The sequence below is a fragment of the Conger conger genome, chromosome 5, assembly GCF_963514075.1.
Source record: "Conger conger chromosome 5, fConCon1.1, whole genome shotgun sequence".
Classification (NCBI taxonomy): Eukaryota; Metazoa; Chordata; class Actinopteri; order Anguilliformes; family Congridae; genus Conger; species Conger conger.
In genome coordinates this window covers 47,807,356-47,823,792 of record NC_083764.1, presented here as the reverse complement: position 1 = coordinate 47,823,792, position 16,437 = coordinate 47,807,356, and the positions used below count along the sequence as shown (strand labels likewise).

General features: G+C 39.5%; 2 protein-coding genes across 5 annotated transcripts; one reads left to right on the top strand and one right to left on the bottom strand.

Annotated features, from left to right (window-relative positions):
- Positions 1-1,469: 1,469 nt before the first annotated feature.
- LOC133129402 (mesoderm induction early response protein 1-like) lies at positions 1,470-11,693 on the bottom strand. 4 transcript variants are annotated; one of them, XM_061243466.1, is made up of 13 exons: positions 11,610-11,693; positions 8,743-8,767; positions 8,428-8,573; positions 7,829-8,017; positions 7,026-7,164; positions 6,615-6,679; positions 6,449-6,521; positions 5,765-5,916; positions 5,515-5,596; positions 4,806-4,900; positions 4,173-4,300; positions 3,468-3,595; positions 1,470-3,000 (listed from the first exon to the last, which is right to left on the bottom strand). In XM_061243466.1, exons 1-13 carry the CDS (start codon positions 11,649-11,651, stop codon positions 2,729-2,731), a joined length of 1,536 nt encoding a protein of 511 aa, XP_061099450.1. In that variant the 5' UTR covers positions 11,652-11,693; the 3' UTR covers positions 1,470-2,728. The 4 variants fall into 4 exon arrangements, with proteins under 4 accessions (XP_061099450.1, XP_061099452.1, XP_061099451.1 ...); XM_061243468.1 differs by having other exon boundaries at positions 4,173-4,219; XM_061243467.1 differs by having other exon boundaries at positions 4,806-4,897.
- A 3,605-nt stretch (positions 11,694-15,298) lies between these two features.
- Positions 15,299-16,431, top strand: LOC133128900 (relaxin-3-like). Its single transcript, XM_061242704.1, has 2 exons — positions 15,299-15,470; positions 16,283-16,431. The coding sequence occupies exons 1-2, from the start codon at positions 15,299-15,301 to the stop codon at positions 16,429-16,431; spliced, it is 321 nt and encodes a 106-aa protein (XP_061098688.1).
- The last annotated feature ends 6 nt before the right edge of the window (positions 16,432-16,437 follow it).

Here is a 16,437-nt window from a genome sequence, read left to right as displayed (position 1 = left end):
AACGTCAGTCTGAAAGCAATCCGTTTAAAATGATTGGAAGCCGTCTGCATAAATATAATATCCAAGAGATTAAACGCTCCTTTGCATTATCTGTAGGTGGAACTATGAGAGTGTTGTGCACTGACAATTACCAAGTACTTTATTAGGAACACTTGTACACCTACATATTCATGTGATTATCTAATCAGCCAATTGTGTGGCTACACTACAATGTGTAAAATCATGCAGATATGGTTCAGAAGCTTCAGTTAATGTTCACATCAGCCATCAGAATGGGGAAAAGACCATCAAACTGACAGGAAAGTGACAGTCACGCAAATAATACATTACAACAGTGGTGTGCAGGACAGCATCTCTGAACACACAACATGCCACACCTCTAAATGGATAGGCTACAGCAGTCAAAATAAGTCAAAATAAGTCTCATACCTAATTAAGTGCTCAATGAGTGTATATTCTATATAATAAAAATGGCCTTTAAGACAACTCTGCATGCAAGTAAAAATATAAAATGTGCACCAAATCAAAGTTGAGCCTGGTTATGTACAAGACTAAACATGGTCCTACTACACAGGTTAATGTTTTGAGTCCAACCTCGATACCCTGTATATGACATAACTGGGAACAAGTGTCTTCATTTCACCTTCATGCTGTCTGCTGCACAGCAGCATACATGGCGTTTTGGCCGCTTGAGTAAGTTTGTGCTCCAACGCTTGAAGCACAGAAATAGCCCCCTCCAGTGGTTAAAGGAAAACTGCTTTGCAAATTAGTCCATGGTGCTACGTGGTTGTGATGCCCGGGAAAATTGAACTTTGTTTGCTTTTATTTTTTGGAACATGATCTATTGGAATTATTTTATTTTTTTACCTGAATTTTATTTCATGAACAGAAAATTAACCAAAAAGGGGTTATCTACGATGACTTTTGAATGCGTCTACAGTACCTCAATATTGCATATTGAAAATGAAAATGAGAAAAAGTACACTGAAAATTGTCTTATTGTGGCCATATTTATCCAAGTTGAATCTTAGCTTAACTGGGAGGTACCTGGCAGAAATATCACTTGTAATGTTCTTGTAAAAATGTTTTTCCAAAACTAAAAATGGAAATTAAGTATGTTCAGTCTCATGGGCCAGAATAGTGAATGTATTTGTGAAAAGTGAATCTTAAAACATTGGTCATTCTCCTAGGACACGACAGCAGTTACAATCATTTAAAGATTGCATTTGCGATCTAATTGCAATTCCATAGTAATGTCAACCTGAGCATGAAAAAATCAAGTTACCTCCCAATTAAACATATGTCCCAAACAGCCGATTGTGACCTGATTTGAGGGATTTTGTTTGTCTGTCATTTTGGGTCCAAATGTCACATCCATAACGCTGCAATTGCCATGATGCTAATTGCCTACTCCATGCACTTGCAGTGCTAGGTTGTTTAAAAAACTAAACTACTACTTGGCAAGAAAAAACAAAAGAAAAAACTTTTATTGATAAGTACTTCACAATTATTTTAACAAGAAAATGTTACATTTTGCTTGAAAAGGGGAAGAAATTCAGAAGCTAAAGCTTTTAGACAACATGATTTGTGAAGACAATCACCTAATAACACATCGGCACCATTTCAGTCAGCAGTGGTTTTTCAGAAACAACGACCCTCCAAGGCTTTGGTGCTTTTAAAATGCAAGGGTTCTCTCACCCTGGAACTAACGACCAACACCTTTCAGGAATTTACAAGAGATCAGCATTGTTCCAGCTTGCACTGCCTCCCACCTTAGCCCCAAGGGAAAAAGGAGCAGGCCACTTCTATTGTCAGAACCGTTCTCATTAGTAGGTAATATGCACGTGGCATATATACATGCTTTCAGTGTCAGTCGTGGCCCAAGGCTGCTAAAAGTGAGGAATGTGAGTTACATCAATGGTCTTTAATGGTTTTTACCCCCCCAGGACAGGAAGTGTTTAAAAAAAACTTAAAAAAAACTGACATTCATATCTCAAGTAATTGCCAATGTTTATCAAAATTGTAAGAACTGTACAGAATAAGAAATTTATACAAACTTTTTTTTCTCTCAATAAGTACCATTATAAAAAAATGACAAAGTCCAATTCAACAGAGGTTCTGAAAAACAAAAAACAAAAAAAAAACACTTTCATAATCAGAAATATACAGGACATCACTGATGTCAGCCTCAATATAAACAAGCAGGGCAGGCTAGCCTCCAGCTCATTTTCCTAAAAACCAGAGTGCGCCATCGGCCTCCTGGAGGAGTCTTGTGTTCATCGGTGGGACAGGCTGGGTTTCTGCCCTAGCGGAAAGGAACCCAAAGTGCAATGTCTTTTGCCTGTGAATCTCCAGCCACCCTTTCCCTCACCGACGGGCCAACACATCCCCTCTCCTCAAAAAAGGTGGCCAAACGGCAATAGCCATCAATGTGTAATTCAAAAATAGATCTTGCTTACAAAAATATTACAGATGATCTCATACAAATAGAGGGAATATTTCTTTCTAAATATGTATCGGTGTTTCACTCACTCATACGCACGCACAAACACACACAAAATGGTGGGATTCTTTTAAAAACCCGCGCATTTTTGGAGCTGCATTACTTTGGGATATAAACTGGGTTTGAGAGTGTGGGGCACGCACTCCAAACAGAACATCTCCCCCTCCTTGCTGGTGAGCCCAGTCTGTTATGGGAGGCCCAGGTTCATGTCCTTCTGGGACACGTTCAGTCTCCTTCTGTGCTGGGCGTGCTGGTTCTGGAAGGTTCTGCCTCGCCCCCCTCCACCCTGCGTCTCTTCAGCGTCCTCTCGTGACCGCTGTCGTCCTGGGAGGGCCCATTTGGGCCGTCGGCGTGAGGGTCCGCCCCCTCATCGCGCCCGTTAAAATCTCTGGAGGCGGGGTGGTCCGTGGATGGGGCAGGGCCATTGGTCTGAACTGCCTCCATCTTTAGTTTGTCTTCACCGGACACAACCTCCACAGCACCGTGATTTCCTGTACCTGTTATACACATACAGGAGAGCAGAGTGACCTACAGCACGTAGGCTATTCATTGCGCATACGTTTTTCCTGTTGACATTCCTTTAATGTTTTCCACTACAATGTGGAATAGGCAGTTGAGCCCAAATGCTGAGTGACTTGCAGTATGACGTGCACTGCAGCTGAAACAGTGAGCTATTAAAGTGGTTGTAACTTCAACTTTAAACGGAACCGTATTTTTGGATTTCGAAAAACAGTAATACGAGGCAATTCTAAACGCTCCTCCGATCCACTTGCCCAAGAGACAGTCACTTTTGTTCATAGTACAGGCCATAGGGTTACATTAGAGTTTGCCAATGAAACGCCAGACGTCCGTATCATTATATCAGGTCTTAAGGACTGGGGCCACAGACAGAAAAAGGTAAGTTGGAGTAGCTAATGATGAATTTACAGTAAGTGTAAGGATGTGACGCCAGTGTGGAGCTCACCATTGTGGTTGCTGCTCTCGTCCTTCTCTGAATGGCTGGTGCTGCTATTGGAGGTGGTGGGCGGGGGAGATGCAGCCCGACTAGAGGTTGCGCTCTCTGTCTCGTCCAATAGCCGGTCCATATAATCCCTGAGGAGAGCCAATCGTAAGAGTGAGGGTCTCCGCTCGCTGACCAATCACATCAAACTCCGCTGATCTACCTGCCGTCACTGACCAAATTTGCCCATCACAATTTTCATTGAGCTGGCTAACAGTAGCTATGAAAGGATGTTTTGTGTGCAGTTGACGCAGTGAACTTGTCATACACCCTTGTCGTACAAAAAGACTGCATTGTACACAACACACACCTTTACGGACGTTTCCCTCTGCATCCAGCTAACTGAATCAAAATGTCAATGTCAAAACTAGCATGTAATGATGTAATAACCTGGATGCTGATGCTTTGCACTGCACTTCATTCTTTCCTGGTTAACAGCAATTGTATAGCATTTTAAAAGAAATTTAGACCAAAAAACTTAATTTCACATTAAAAAAACATTTCTATTTCAAATTCCTTGCTGATTAAAGAATTTGTTTATTAATCGGATCAATTAATATGTTCATCGGAACGGCACCATTTCAACTGTGTCCCCAACATCTAACACAGTCATCAGTTGAACCCGTAAAACGCGGTAGAGGGTTTTACGCCACGCGTGCGGATACTTACGTCACGCCTGGGTGAAGGTTGTATTTCCTTTTCCCAAGCCTGGTTTGCTGTGCAAAGAAATCATAACGCTCAGATTTCTTCCACATGTAATAAAAGGCCACACATTCTCCTACTGATCTAGTTCTCACCTGAAAAAATTTAATTTAGCACACATGAAATACCTAGGGGGAAAAAGCAGTGTTAAATAAATATGCATGATCACATCATATTCATATTCATTTTATATCAAATTAATTTAATTGCAACAGATAACATTACATAAACACTTGTTTAAAAATGACCACAAGTAACAAGTAGATATATTATAAATTCATATATTTAAGCATATTTGCCTTTATGCAATCAATTATTCTGTAAAATAATTTTTTTTCAATAGACACTTTTTTGGACATTGTTGCATTACATTAAAGGCATTTTAAAATTGAATACGTCATGATTGCAGTAGCTTTGGAGTAGCTTTTAGACATTTCAGTTTTACATTTTGTTTGCCAGTCATAAAAAATTGCATTATGCAGATACATTAAAATATATAGATATATCCAAATATATAAACACATTTACACATATATACATTTAGAATACAATTTACTGAAGCAACTTAACATTTGAATTCAGAATGCTGGTCCGTCTTACCTTGTTTCCTTGAATTAAATGAAAATCCTTTCCATAAGCTTTTAGTCCTTGTTCAAAATTTCTACATTCTTCCTCTGTCCATAATGATAATTCTTCTGCGACAGACAGTTTCGCTCTTGTTAATGTCATCATTAACCAACTAAATGCATATGCTACGACCACAATTCTTACTGCAAGTACAGGTCAACTTTATTTGGAACTGTATGTTTCATGTTCTGGGCCTGCTAGGGCATTCATTGACATGCACCAAGCTCTGGCATTAAAATCCTGACCATGCAGGGCTGACTGTGTCCAGTAGCCCCATGGAGCAGTGCATTGTTGGCTCTAGACACAGCCAGTTTCAGTGCAGCAGTCTGGTCCATCTGTTAAGGCACTGTTCTAATGCACTGATGAGCCCCATAGCCTGGCATAGAACAGACTGCTACAGCACAACTGGGTCTACCGTCAGGCATCAGCCCTCCTGCTGAACGATCGGACAGACTAACAGAGTAAAAAATTTAAATAGAGGCAGCTGGCCACTTTTTACAGAGGGGAGCAGTTCTTAGCACTCGACCAATAGAAAATGCCTGCAGCAGCACTACACAATATGATTATAGGCATTACACATTGGGAGAGAACACACTAGTAATGTTTCCCCAGTCAATGTAACACTCAGTTTTTCTGTATTTAGTGCTTGAATGTTTGAACACGGTGTACTAAAAGGCCTTACCTCTGGCCGCTTTAACATTGAACTTCAGCCTCCTTAAAGCTTCCTCTGTATCAAAATTGCACTTCACCAATTCATAGAGCGCCTGAAAGAGACAGACCGTTGAGGAGAGCGAATACTTCCACCAACAAAGTAGAAATACTGGGTATGTAGATTAATACAAACTTTTTCAATTGTGTATGTGTGTGTGTGTGTGTGTGTGTGTGTGTGTGCGTGTGTGCGTGTGCGTGTACAGGCCTGCTCCAAGTAGTACCTGCTCATTATCTTTGATGTGAGAACCTTCCGGAATGGCATCCACACCCCTTTCCTCTCCTGTGCGTTTTGAGGCCTCGGTAAGAAATTCCACCACTTCATTTTCCGGAAGGTACTCGGGATCCCACAATAACTGGTCATCATTCTCATACACTGCGCACAAGAACAGTCATGGTTAATGTAATTTGCTGCAATACCATTTCCTGGCAAGACATTTACAGAATGAGATTAGGATATGGACCAAAGTGGTCCCAACAGACAACTGACATAACTAGTTCAAGTTCAATTCTTGACAAATTAGTAATCAGTACATTTTTAGTTAAATGCCAACCATACATCACAACCAGTCCATATCAGATTTACATTACAGCAGGTAAAGAATGGACCTTCTCTAAAATCTGTGTGAATCTGTCTCCAAATCAGGCAAAAAGTGCAAGTTAAGACGGTACACTGTGTGAAGCAGTCTGTGAACTGTAGAGAGCAAGACAGGAAATGTGCCAAATGCCTCAACTTAAGGCAACCGTAAAACACCAATTCTCTTGTATTGGACGGAATTTAGGTGTAATACTGCATTATGTTAACCATTAAAAAAAGCGACATAATATTAAGCTACATAATACAATTCTATAATATCCAGCAATTTAAAAAAGGTCACATAAGCCTAACTGAAAATGAACCCCATTACCTTTCTCGTTGTCTTTGTATTTGCTGATCCCAGATGGTGTTTCGGCCTGATACATGGAGCCCACCATGATCTCCTGAAGGTGCAGTAAAAAGCAAACAACTTTACCTCACTTCAAAAACACATCATCAGTAATCAATGACAAAGCACTGAAGGAGCACCCGCATACCTTTTTCCAGTCCTCAGACGGAATGTAATCTTCATCCTCCTCGGATTCTTCTTCACCGTTATTACCTGAAATGACATTACATTACATTTGGCTGAAGCTTTTTATCCAAAGCAACTTAGTTAGACTAAGCAGGAGACAATCCGCCCATGGAGCAATGCAGGGTTAAGGGCCTTGCTCAAGGGCCCAACGGCTGTGCGGATTTTACTGTGGCTACACCGACCTTGCGGGTCCCAGTCATGTGCCTTAACCACTATGCTACAGGCCGCCCTGGTTCGAGAAGAATTAAGCCCATGTGTATTCCAGTCATCCTACTGCAATGACCCAAGACCAGGTGGAATATGAGTCATACTGGACAGGAGTGCTGCAGTTGAATGGGGGAATGGGGGAAAAGGATGGATAAAATCCACGTACTCTCAAAGTACTTGCACTTCCGGGGCCTGATGAGCTCAGCCGTGCTGTGTGAGCGACGGCGCCCGTCCACAGAGTACAGCATCTCGTCCTCCAGTTCCCCACAATGCTTCACTCTCCCGTCCGGAGCTAGAGGTAGGGGCTGAAAGAAAAGGGCACAAACAGTTTAAGTTAAAATATGGTAACACTTTACTTGAACCCCTCGCCATAAGGCTGACGTAACACCGTCATCGCATGACATAGCGGCTGTCATAAGACGGCATAACAGATGATGACAGTTGATGTCACGATCCAAAACCGTCATACTTTTATCGCTAAATGTTACTGTCAGAAAATTTACAGATAAAATTACATAATCCGTTATGCCATCTTGTGACAGCCGCTATGTCATGTGTATGATAGAGTTATGTCAGCCTTATGGCGAGGGGTGAGTAAAGTGTTAACAAAAAAAGAAACAGATTTCAGAATTCCAGCCATATCAAGCATTATCCATTCATTGTTAGAATGTTAAATGTTAAATGTAATAATGCCTGATTGCAAGTCCTTACAGACAAAATTGAGAGATGTTTTAGCCAATATTAATGTCAGCGTAGGCACCCATAGCAACTATAAAATAAAAAGGCCAGACTGCGCAGGAATTACCTAACTTATTTGCATCAGGCTCCAGATGGAACTAGGCAAAACATACAATAGAAACAAACTAACCCAGGGTATGTGCCCTTTCCCACAGTGCATTCTCTAAGAACCCTATTAAGTTCTGGTCAATTTAAAGTCACAAACTCAACGTGAGAAGAAACATAACAAACCTTATTCCTTTTCAATTCCTCGGTACTTCTGCCGTGGTCATTATCCAAATAGTCCACGTCCCCCCCGTCATCTTCATCACCATCATCATCATAATCCTCATCTTCATCATCATCATCTTCCTCCTCAGGAGACCCCGCACTACCATAACCATAGAGGTTTAATAGCTCTTCAATGGGCATCTCACCCTCCTGAATAAATGCAAGCAACACAGTCAATGGGAAACAGTCAAAAAGAATACATATCCACTCTCTTTTGCATTGTGCCCAAAAGCATTATTATTATGATTATTATGATTACTATCCAGTATTATGGGTTGTAACCTTGTGAACTGCCTAGGTTAACAGTGTCTAGCTTTCGAGCAATTCATTTCACACCCTTTATTTTCACTCTAATACTATTTTGACAGCAAATTAAAAATATTTCAGCTCGTATACCGAAGCTTAATCCATGCTACATTTTATTTGCAGTATATTTTCATTTCCCAAAAAATACTCTGACAAATGAGCATGAGCAGCGAGCAAACCTGCTGCCTTGTGTGGCGGAATCTTTCTATTCCCGTCACTATCAATACATTATATACTCTAAGCTTGCAACTCACTCGGGCGAGGTCTTCAATCTCATTGCCGAAGTTTGTTTCTTCTTCGAGCATCTCCTCTTCATCCAGAGTTCTCTCGTCGTCGTAGTCGTGAACCAACATCTCAGCGGAAGGGTCAAACTCCTGATCGTCCGAGCCAGCCGAGCCCCCTGACACCACCAAAGACACAGCTACACAACCCACACTACATCTCCGTACGGTGAAATCAAAACGTAAGCCACACACCATGACAACTGCGCTTTTCTCAGATCTAATTACAAAGACAAAACGTAAGTGTATCATTGACAGTCAGGTGGCTTGAAAGCTTATTTAACTTACCTGGGCTCGAACTCCCAAAGGAGGGCTGAAAATGAAAATGAAAACATCTCGCATCAGAACCTGCATCGGTGACACCATTCATTTTAATGTTACCTACGGTATTGGCTAAAGCTTAACTGGCAAATAGCCTATTTATTCATGAAGAAGCATAGATGGCCAGCTAGCTATGTTGCGCCTGCATTCACTTAATGTGCATTTTACCTAAGTTAGCTGGTGAGTGTAATGTTATCAGATGCACTATGGGCTTGAAAATTGTTGGCACCCTTTATAAAAATGAAACAATTTTTTTATTTCAATACATATCAAAAGGTTCAATGTTTTTATTTCATTTTAAGTAATCTCATTTTTTAATGAAAATCATTAACAATCATTGTAAATTAAATCAACCAAACTTCAATTGGTAATACAATTTTAATTAATCTCGGTGTAAAGGAACTACTTTGTGTCATTCCATCACTTCGGCTTTCAATAGGGTATAAAATGACATTAATGCAAATTCCCTTTGTCACCCATCAGCATGGGAAAAGCCAAAGAACTGTCACTGGGGGTTTTCCAGACCAGGCTTGATACGGTGCTAGATACTGTTTAGCTTTTAGGCAAACTAAGCAGTAAATACACTAGTGGTAGAAAAAGGCGAGCATTGATTGGCTGAAGGGCCATTATGTTACGTTATAATCAGTCATAAGTCTTGACGGCCAATGTCACATAAATCGACGTTCATGTAATGCCCATTTTTGGCAGTTTTAGGCTTTCATCTTCATTTTGCAGAATATCTTGGCTTTCATAATCTATACGTCGTAATCCCAAATTCAGAGTAAGAATATAGTTAAAAAAAGCGAGATGTCAAAGTGAAAGTAATACCAGAGTTGTGCACAATGTCAGTAGACTCCCAGCCACACATAACTCTTGCAAACTTTGTTTTGTTGCCGTTTTTATTTTGATTTAATAATTTTTTTAAACATGGTTTGGTGGCACTGAGAATGAAATGGGACAACTCCTTTGACATCAGGAGTAGAGAGATAACTTTGCAATTGTTCAAAAACTTACATACTCCTCTTTTTCAATTAGTTGCTAAAACTCAAAATACGGTTTGGGGTCATTACGAGTGATTTTGATAGAGCAGGTCATATATAGAGGGGGGTCATTGATGTTTGGCGACCAGTGGTGCAGGGTTACCAGTTAAGATCAATGGCACAATGAATTCCACAAAGTACCATTTTGGTAGAAAACCTGGTTGCTTCAGCTAAGAGACATACTTGGTCATATGTGGAGCTTCCGACGGGACAATAACCCAAATCATGCATCAAAATCCACACAAAAATGGTTAATGAAAAACAACATCCATATTCAAGAATGACTGTCTCTGCGGCCTGAACTAAAAAGGGCAGTCCATAAAAGCAAGCCCAAGGATATCAATGATTGTCAAAATTTATGTATGGAGGAATGGTCAAAAATCCCTCCAAATGTGTTCTCTAACCTTTTCACAAATTATAGGAAAAGACACAAGGCTGTCATCTTTGCCCAGGATAGTTGCACAATAATTGTGAACTGTTTTCTTGGGAAATATATTTAATATTTAAAAAATGTAAGACTGGTTGATTCCATTGAACCATTAACAGAGCACCCTACTTTACACGTGTTTTTAAATGAAGACTATGTGAACAAGTTAAGTATTATTTCTTAGTTTAGAATATTTTTTGCGGATATGGATCATGGGTGGCAATTCCGGAGCTCACATTCAAGGAAGCTACGCCGCTGAATAACGTTACTATTTATAACTTAGGCTATAACGAAACAAGCAATGTCAGCGTGACAACAGGCAAACGACTCTGGTAACGTTATAATAATTTAGTTCATACATCACTGAGCTAACTACAAATCACAGAAATACAGGAATGACATGACATATACTCGATTTTGAAAAAAGTTTGTCCCTTATTTCACAAGGTCAAGAGCTAATTAAGAAATTAACAAAGTAATCCGTTTGACACCTCTACCAGCAAGTCTCTTAACGCCAATGTTAGGCAAACAATGGCATTTCAAACTCCGTATCTAGTAAACGTTGCGCTTCTAGACAGTTTGCCAATAATTTCCAAACAATTTTAGAAGCTAGCTGTTCCTATATTTGCCAATAAAGTAAGTAGGTAACGTTAGCTAGTAGCGAAAAACTGGGTCCACACGAAACGGAAAGTTCAACCAAATTCAAAAGCGCGCCTGAACTTGCGAGCTGGATAAGTTCGTCCATGTTAGCTAACGTTAGCCCACAGCCGCCAGCTGCCTAGCTACATAATATTGTCCAATACAAGATTAGCTACATCAGAGAAACAACAGCAAATATTTTACTTAAGTTAACGTTCCGGGAAACCAAAGCAGAGATATAATTTCACGGAGATATAGCTAGTTAGCCTAGCACAATATTCAGTTAGCTAGGCTAGCTAACATTAGGTAGCAATACGCAAATATTTAACGTCAGTAGAGCAAAACATTAGCTAGCTAGCGCCTGAGTTCATTATGGCTGTAGGTTAACATTAGAAGGAAAAACGCACTTGCAAGATAGCTAGCTAAACCTGTTTTACCTGCGGGTAGCTGGCAAATGAGCTGGCTAGTAGCTAGCCACTGCCCGATACAGACAGAACTTTGCAAAAATGTAGCTAGCTAGCTAATGTTAACGTTAATTATTATTTTACGATACACTGAGAAAAAGCAAACGTTTTCATTCTTTTATAGCTATAACGTTACCCAGTTACCTTTATCGCGAGTATACTAACCGAATTTTAGATTATTGCAGCACATAAATGAAAACGCAATGATATTCCTAAACAAAAAAGGTATATGTTGGAGTACACTTTATTTTGTTTCCTCCTTACCTCCGCCATGTTTGCTGTGCTTCGGGTTATGTTTCGGGTCATTTTGGGTCCCGGATTGACTCCCCTCCCTTTTCCCCTCCATATTACGTGACGTCATTGATCTAGACTGATGTAGTTACCAGTTGTTGTCATTCTAATATTTCTGTTATTATGAACATGTACTTTATTTTAAGCAATAAAAAACATACAAGTTGTACATTTAATGATGGGACACCAGTAATCAGAGGACTGTGCAAGAACAAAGCCTTGGAAACAGTGCGGAGGCACTGACCTTGATACAGGCTTCAGGTTTGTTTTTTGACTGCAGGTCTTTTTGCACTCTGGGGCCCTTGGTGACAAAAAGACCATGTACACGCTTCCACAAACACTAGTCCAGTCTGCAATATTCACATGAAGTTTGTCTGTATACAAGCCAGCAGCGGTGATCATCTTCCTGATTTGACACATATTTGGCATATTTGCTGTGTATATGTGAAGGTTGCTGCTTTGTTGAATTGGTTGTCATTTTGGGACATCATTACCTATTTCCCATCATTTTTTGACAAATCACTAAGAGCTTTCTGCACTGATTGAGCACTTGGTGGCAGTATAATGATTATTTGCATTTGCAATATTTAAACAGTCATGACAATTGAAAAGTCACATATTGAAGATGACTCGTAGGAGGGTTCAGGTTTACAAATAGGGTTATGGTTTTAAATAATATATGGTTATAGGATGATTTATGATAAATACATTATCTTTCTTGAATTGATGATATTTAAACACATTTTCATTGACTTAAACGGAAAAGGGACAAATATAATATGAAGATAACTCCAACCTCTAGAAATAGGGTTTGAGGTTAGGAACTAAGGCTAAAATCTTCAAGCTTTTGGGATGTAAGACTAGCCTAAACTATTTAAAATGGTTTCCCCCTTGAAATGTATTTTTAATAATAAACAATGTCAACACATGTCCTTGTATATAGTCATTGAATTGATGATATTTACATCTATTGTCATCCAACTGTCTAAAGAAATGTTCCTGCGTCTTTACCAACACATCTTGGAATTGGAACTGCATTGATTTAAGCACACGTATTTGCCGCAGGTTCAGTCCCTTTTTCCATTTCCAACAGGAAATTGTCATTGAGTACCGACAGTAAAAGCTGAAAATCACCATGTGCGGACGTCCATATAAAACAGATGCAGGCTTCAAAATATGGTTTAGGTTTAGAATTGGGGGTAGGTTTAGAGTTAGTGTCAGGAAAACTGTTAGGTTTGCGGAAAGAATATGGTTATGTTTATCAACTATGGAAAGTTATATAAGGGACATAAGGCTTCAGCCATTTTGAAAATGTATTTTTATTCAGCAACATGAAAGGCTCACCTTTCTCATTTACAAAAGTATTCAGCTACCAAGCTTGATGGTAACAGGGTTTCCAGTCCCTCCTACCGAAAAGCAAACCCATTGCATTATGCTGCCACCACCATGCTTGACGGGTAGCTTCTGGCAAATTCCAGGTGTGACTGAATGTTGGCTTTTCCTAGTAGATAAGGGGCTAGGTAGAAGTAGAAGTTATTTCTATCTTGTCCATCACCCAAATAGGTGAAATGTATGAAGCGCTAAATCGATGTTGATGTATTGACCGTTTCTCCCATTCCAGCCAATGGGCTCTGATGCTTTTTCTGTGTTGTAGTTCACCTCTTGCTCACTGCTTGACAAATGACCTACTCACTTGAATAATCAGTTTTGTAGAAAAGCCTGACATTGAGTTCTACCATTTTCTTTTCTTTTTTTACCATTTTGTTACTAAGAGCATATCAGTGTTCCTAAGAAGGTTCAACGCTTTGCCAGTATTTTTATAACCTTTTCCACCTTTTTGCATCCTTATAACTTAATCTCAAAGTTCCACAGGAAGTTCCATGGCAGCATGTCTGATTTGACTGCTACTTCAATTGTGAGACCTCAAAATCAGTTATATTTATTCTGCTCTCATACAATACAGATAAAATCAACATCATTCATTCAGTCTGTTGTGTCATTCTTTTCAAGATAATGGAATACACTTGGCCCAATTTAGATTGATAATCTAAAGAGGGTGGATATCAAATCATCTGTCATATTTTAGTTTTTAATGTTATTCTGAGGGTGTCTAAATACCTTAATTCCTTTTGACATTACTGAGTTTCTTGTAAACGAGTAGAAAAATCCAATTTAAATTCAAAAAGAGAAATTAGGGGGGATGAAAAATTTCTGAATAGGCTACACTGTAAATTTAACAGTTAACCAAGAGAAAGAGTTATTACTATACTACAAACAATTACATATTTTATGATACCTGCATGTTAAACTTTATCAATATTCAGATAGAACACTATAGTTTATAGATCTTCAGACAGGATGCAGAAGTCTCAAATGTAAAATGTACATATTTGACGTACAACGTTATGAGTGCTGTTTAGATAATGGCCCATATCAAAACATATTTTACGTCACATTATCTACAGGCATGGAGACCCATGCTTTGTAAACATGTTGAAATCATTTCCACCTCATGGTCCCTTGACTAATGCAGACATTTAGCCAGATTAAATTGTCATTTCCCCTTTTCGGTCAATTGTCTCAAAAGCAATAACTTTTGTATGAGGAGTGAGCAGAACACTACTTACCTACCTCATAAGCAAATAAGGAAGAAGTCATTTTCTGTGTCTTCATGAAGGTAAACAACATCACAATATGGGCCCTAGCAAATCAGATACAAAAACCCTTTCACAAAAATAAGTTATGCCAATCCCCCGAAAATAGGAGCATATTTTACACTGGATTCAATTTTATGTGCAAATGATTGTTATCATTTTATCACAAAATGATAACAATAATTTGCTTGATAAGCAGTGAATTACAGAAAAAAACATTGATGGGAAGCTGAAAATAATAATGTTTTTAATGACAGTATGTTCAGCAAGACAACCATTCAGGTAAACATATAGGGGCTACTCATTTTATTTAAATTGAGATCAGTATTTTTTTCCAGTCTCACCATGTCAGAAAATATTTCTACTTTAAAGTACCTGCACACAAACAAGATCAAATTAATCTTTAATAAAAAAGTGGCATGTGATTTTAGTCCTGTGAAACCTATAAATAGCCTGTTCCTTTCCATAACAGTATTTTTATTACAACATACCAAATATTATGGGTGTTTATAGAGAGTACACATAAGGTGGGTAATGTAGTTAACCTTTGTGGGGATTTTGAGCTCTTGGAAAAATGACGATCGTAATATGACTGAGAGGCACATTACTGGAAACCTATGTCTCTCACCATTTTAATGGTCCTGCATTGAGTTAAAGCCGAAGCAATCAAGCTTTTAAGCCAGGCCTTGGAAGAGCATTCAGTAGGATGTTATTTAATTCCTCGTTAAGATGCTAGGGTTGTAAAGTGATGATTACCGGACGGGAGTCACTTTCTTGAGCCACAAATTGCATCGTTAAGGTATGCCAGGCGGAAAAATAAAGCACATTGGCTGAATCAGTAAGTGGGTAGGATGTTCATTGGAAAAGTTCAGAGGTGGACTCAGGTAGGGCTGCAGCAGGGTATATATGGCTGAGATGGACCTGCTCAGAGGCACATATCAGCTTGAGGAGTTGGTCTGAAGCAAGAGGGACAGCGTTTCAGTGTTACCAGTCACTCTGAGGGACAAAATGAGGGCCACATTGCTACCTGTGCTGCTGTTGTGGGCGCTGTGGACTGTGGCGCAGGCACAGGGTGAAGTGACCGCAGTCAAACTGTGTGGCAGGGAGTTCATCCGCGCTGTGGTGTACACCTGCGGCGGTTCCCGCTGGAGAAGGGTTGTCGAAGAGCGAGAGCTTAGAGGTGGGTCCCCTTCTGACACACGAGAACTAGTCTACCGAGTCTACCACAGAGACAAGTACAGATCTGTCAAACGAAAAGCTTAAAAATGGTCTCTTTATTAAAATTGTGGGATTTGATCAAATTTGCTAGAAAGGTTTAAAAGGTTTATATAGCACGGAAGTGAAAATGATACAAAAACAGCTGACTTAAATTGAGGTCTACGCTAAATAAACTCAAATTTAAATAAAAAAACATGCTCCAAATGAGCAACGCCTCTATATACTGTAAAAGAAATATTAGAAAATGTGTATATGTATTTTTTTAAATGGTGCAAAGTGTGGTGACGTGAGCAAATTAAACTGTGGGAAGAGTCTTCAAAGCAGACTTTTTGAAGTAAATCAGTCTGGAAATACTGTAGGTCATCTTTGAAATATAATCAATGAATCAGTCAATCTTACTTTGTATTGCACTATTTACAATAATTTTCTAATACAACGCTTGATAATAATTATTAGATCCTTGGTTTTGACATTTAGTTGAGTTCAACTCCTTCACAATGGAAGCATTCATAGATAGGAAAATATGTATAGTGTAGTACATGAGGCTGATGACGACAAACAGGCAGAAATGGAAAAATATCATCTTTAAACTTGGTGTTGAACATCTTAAATCATTCACAAAAGCGATTTAAGAACAAAACTGTACGAGTGGCTCTTGCATGAGGCCCAATGAGTCAATTTCTGACTTGTCAAAAACATTGTCACAAATAGCATATGGTAGCTTCCCCCTTTTTGCAGCATCATGACGATCATCTGTGTATTGTGGCTGTGCAGGGGTTGAGGACACAGAGGCCCAGAATTCCCTGGGGCCCCTGGGAGTCAGCCTTGGGATAGACCGTGCGCAGCGGGACCTGAACCAGATGCTAACCACCGTGTGTTGCCAGATGGGCTGCCGAAAGAGCGACCTGGCCTTCCTGTGCTGAGGACCG

What these genes read in the sequence shown, in the direction of transcription:
- LOC133129402 (XM_061243466.1), bottom strand. Translation starts at nt 11,651, where the DNA reads ATGACCCGAAACATAACCCGAAGCACAGCAAACATGGCGGAG. An exon ending in AGGAATTGAAAAGGAATAAG is followed by an intron (nt 7,165 to 7,828) that starts GTTTGTTATGTT and finishes CTTTTCTTTCAG; the next exon opens with CCCCTACCTCTAGCTCCGGA. An exon ending in CGTCTGAGGACTGGAAAAAG is followed by an intron (nt 6,522 to 6,614) that starts GTATGCGGGTGC and finishes CTGCACCTTCAG; the next exon opens with GAGATCATGGTGGGCTCCAT.
- LOC133128900 (XM_061242704.1), top strand. Translation starts at nt 15,299, where the DNA reads ATGAGGGCCACATTGCTACCTGTGCTGCTGTTGTGGGCGCTGTGGACT. An exon ending in CGAAGAGCGAGAGCTTAGAG is followed by an intron (nt 15,471 to 16,282) that starts GTGGGTCCCCTT and finishes GTGGCTGTGCAG; the next exon opens with GGGTTGAGGACACAGAGGCC.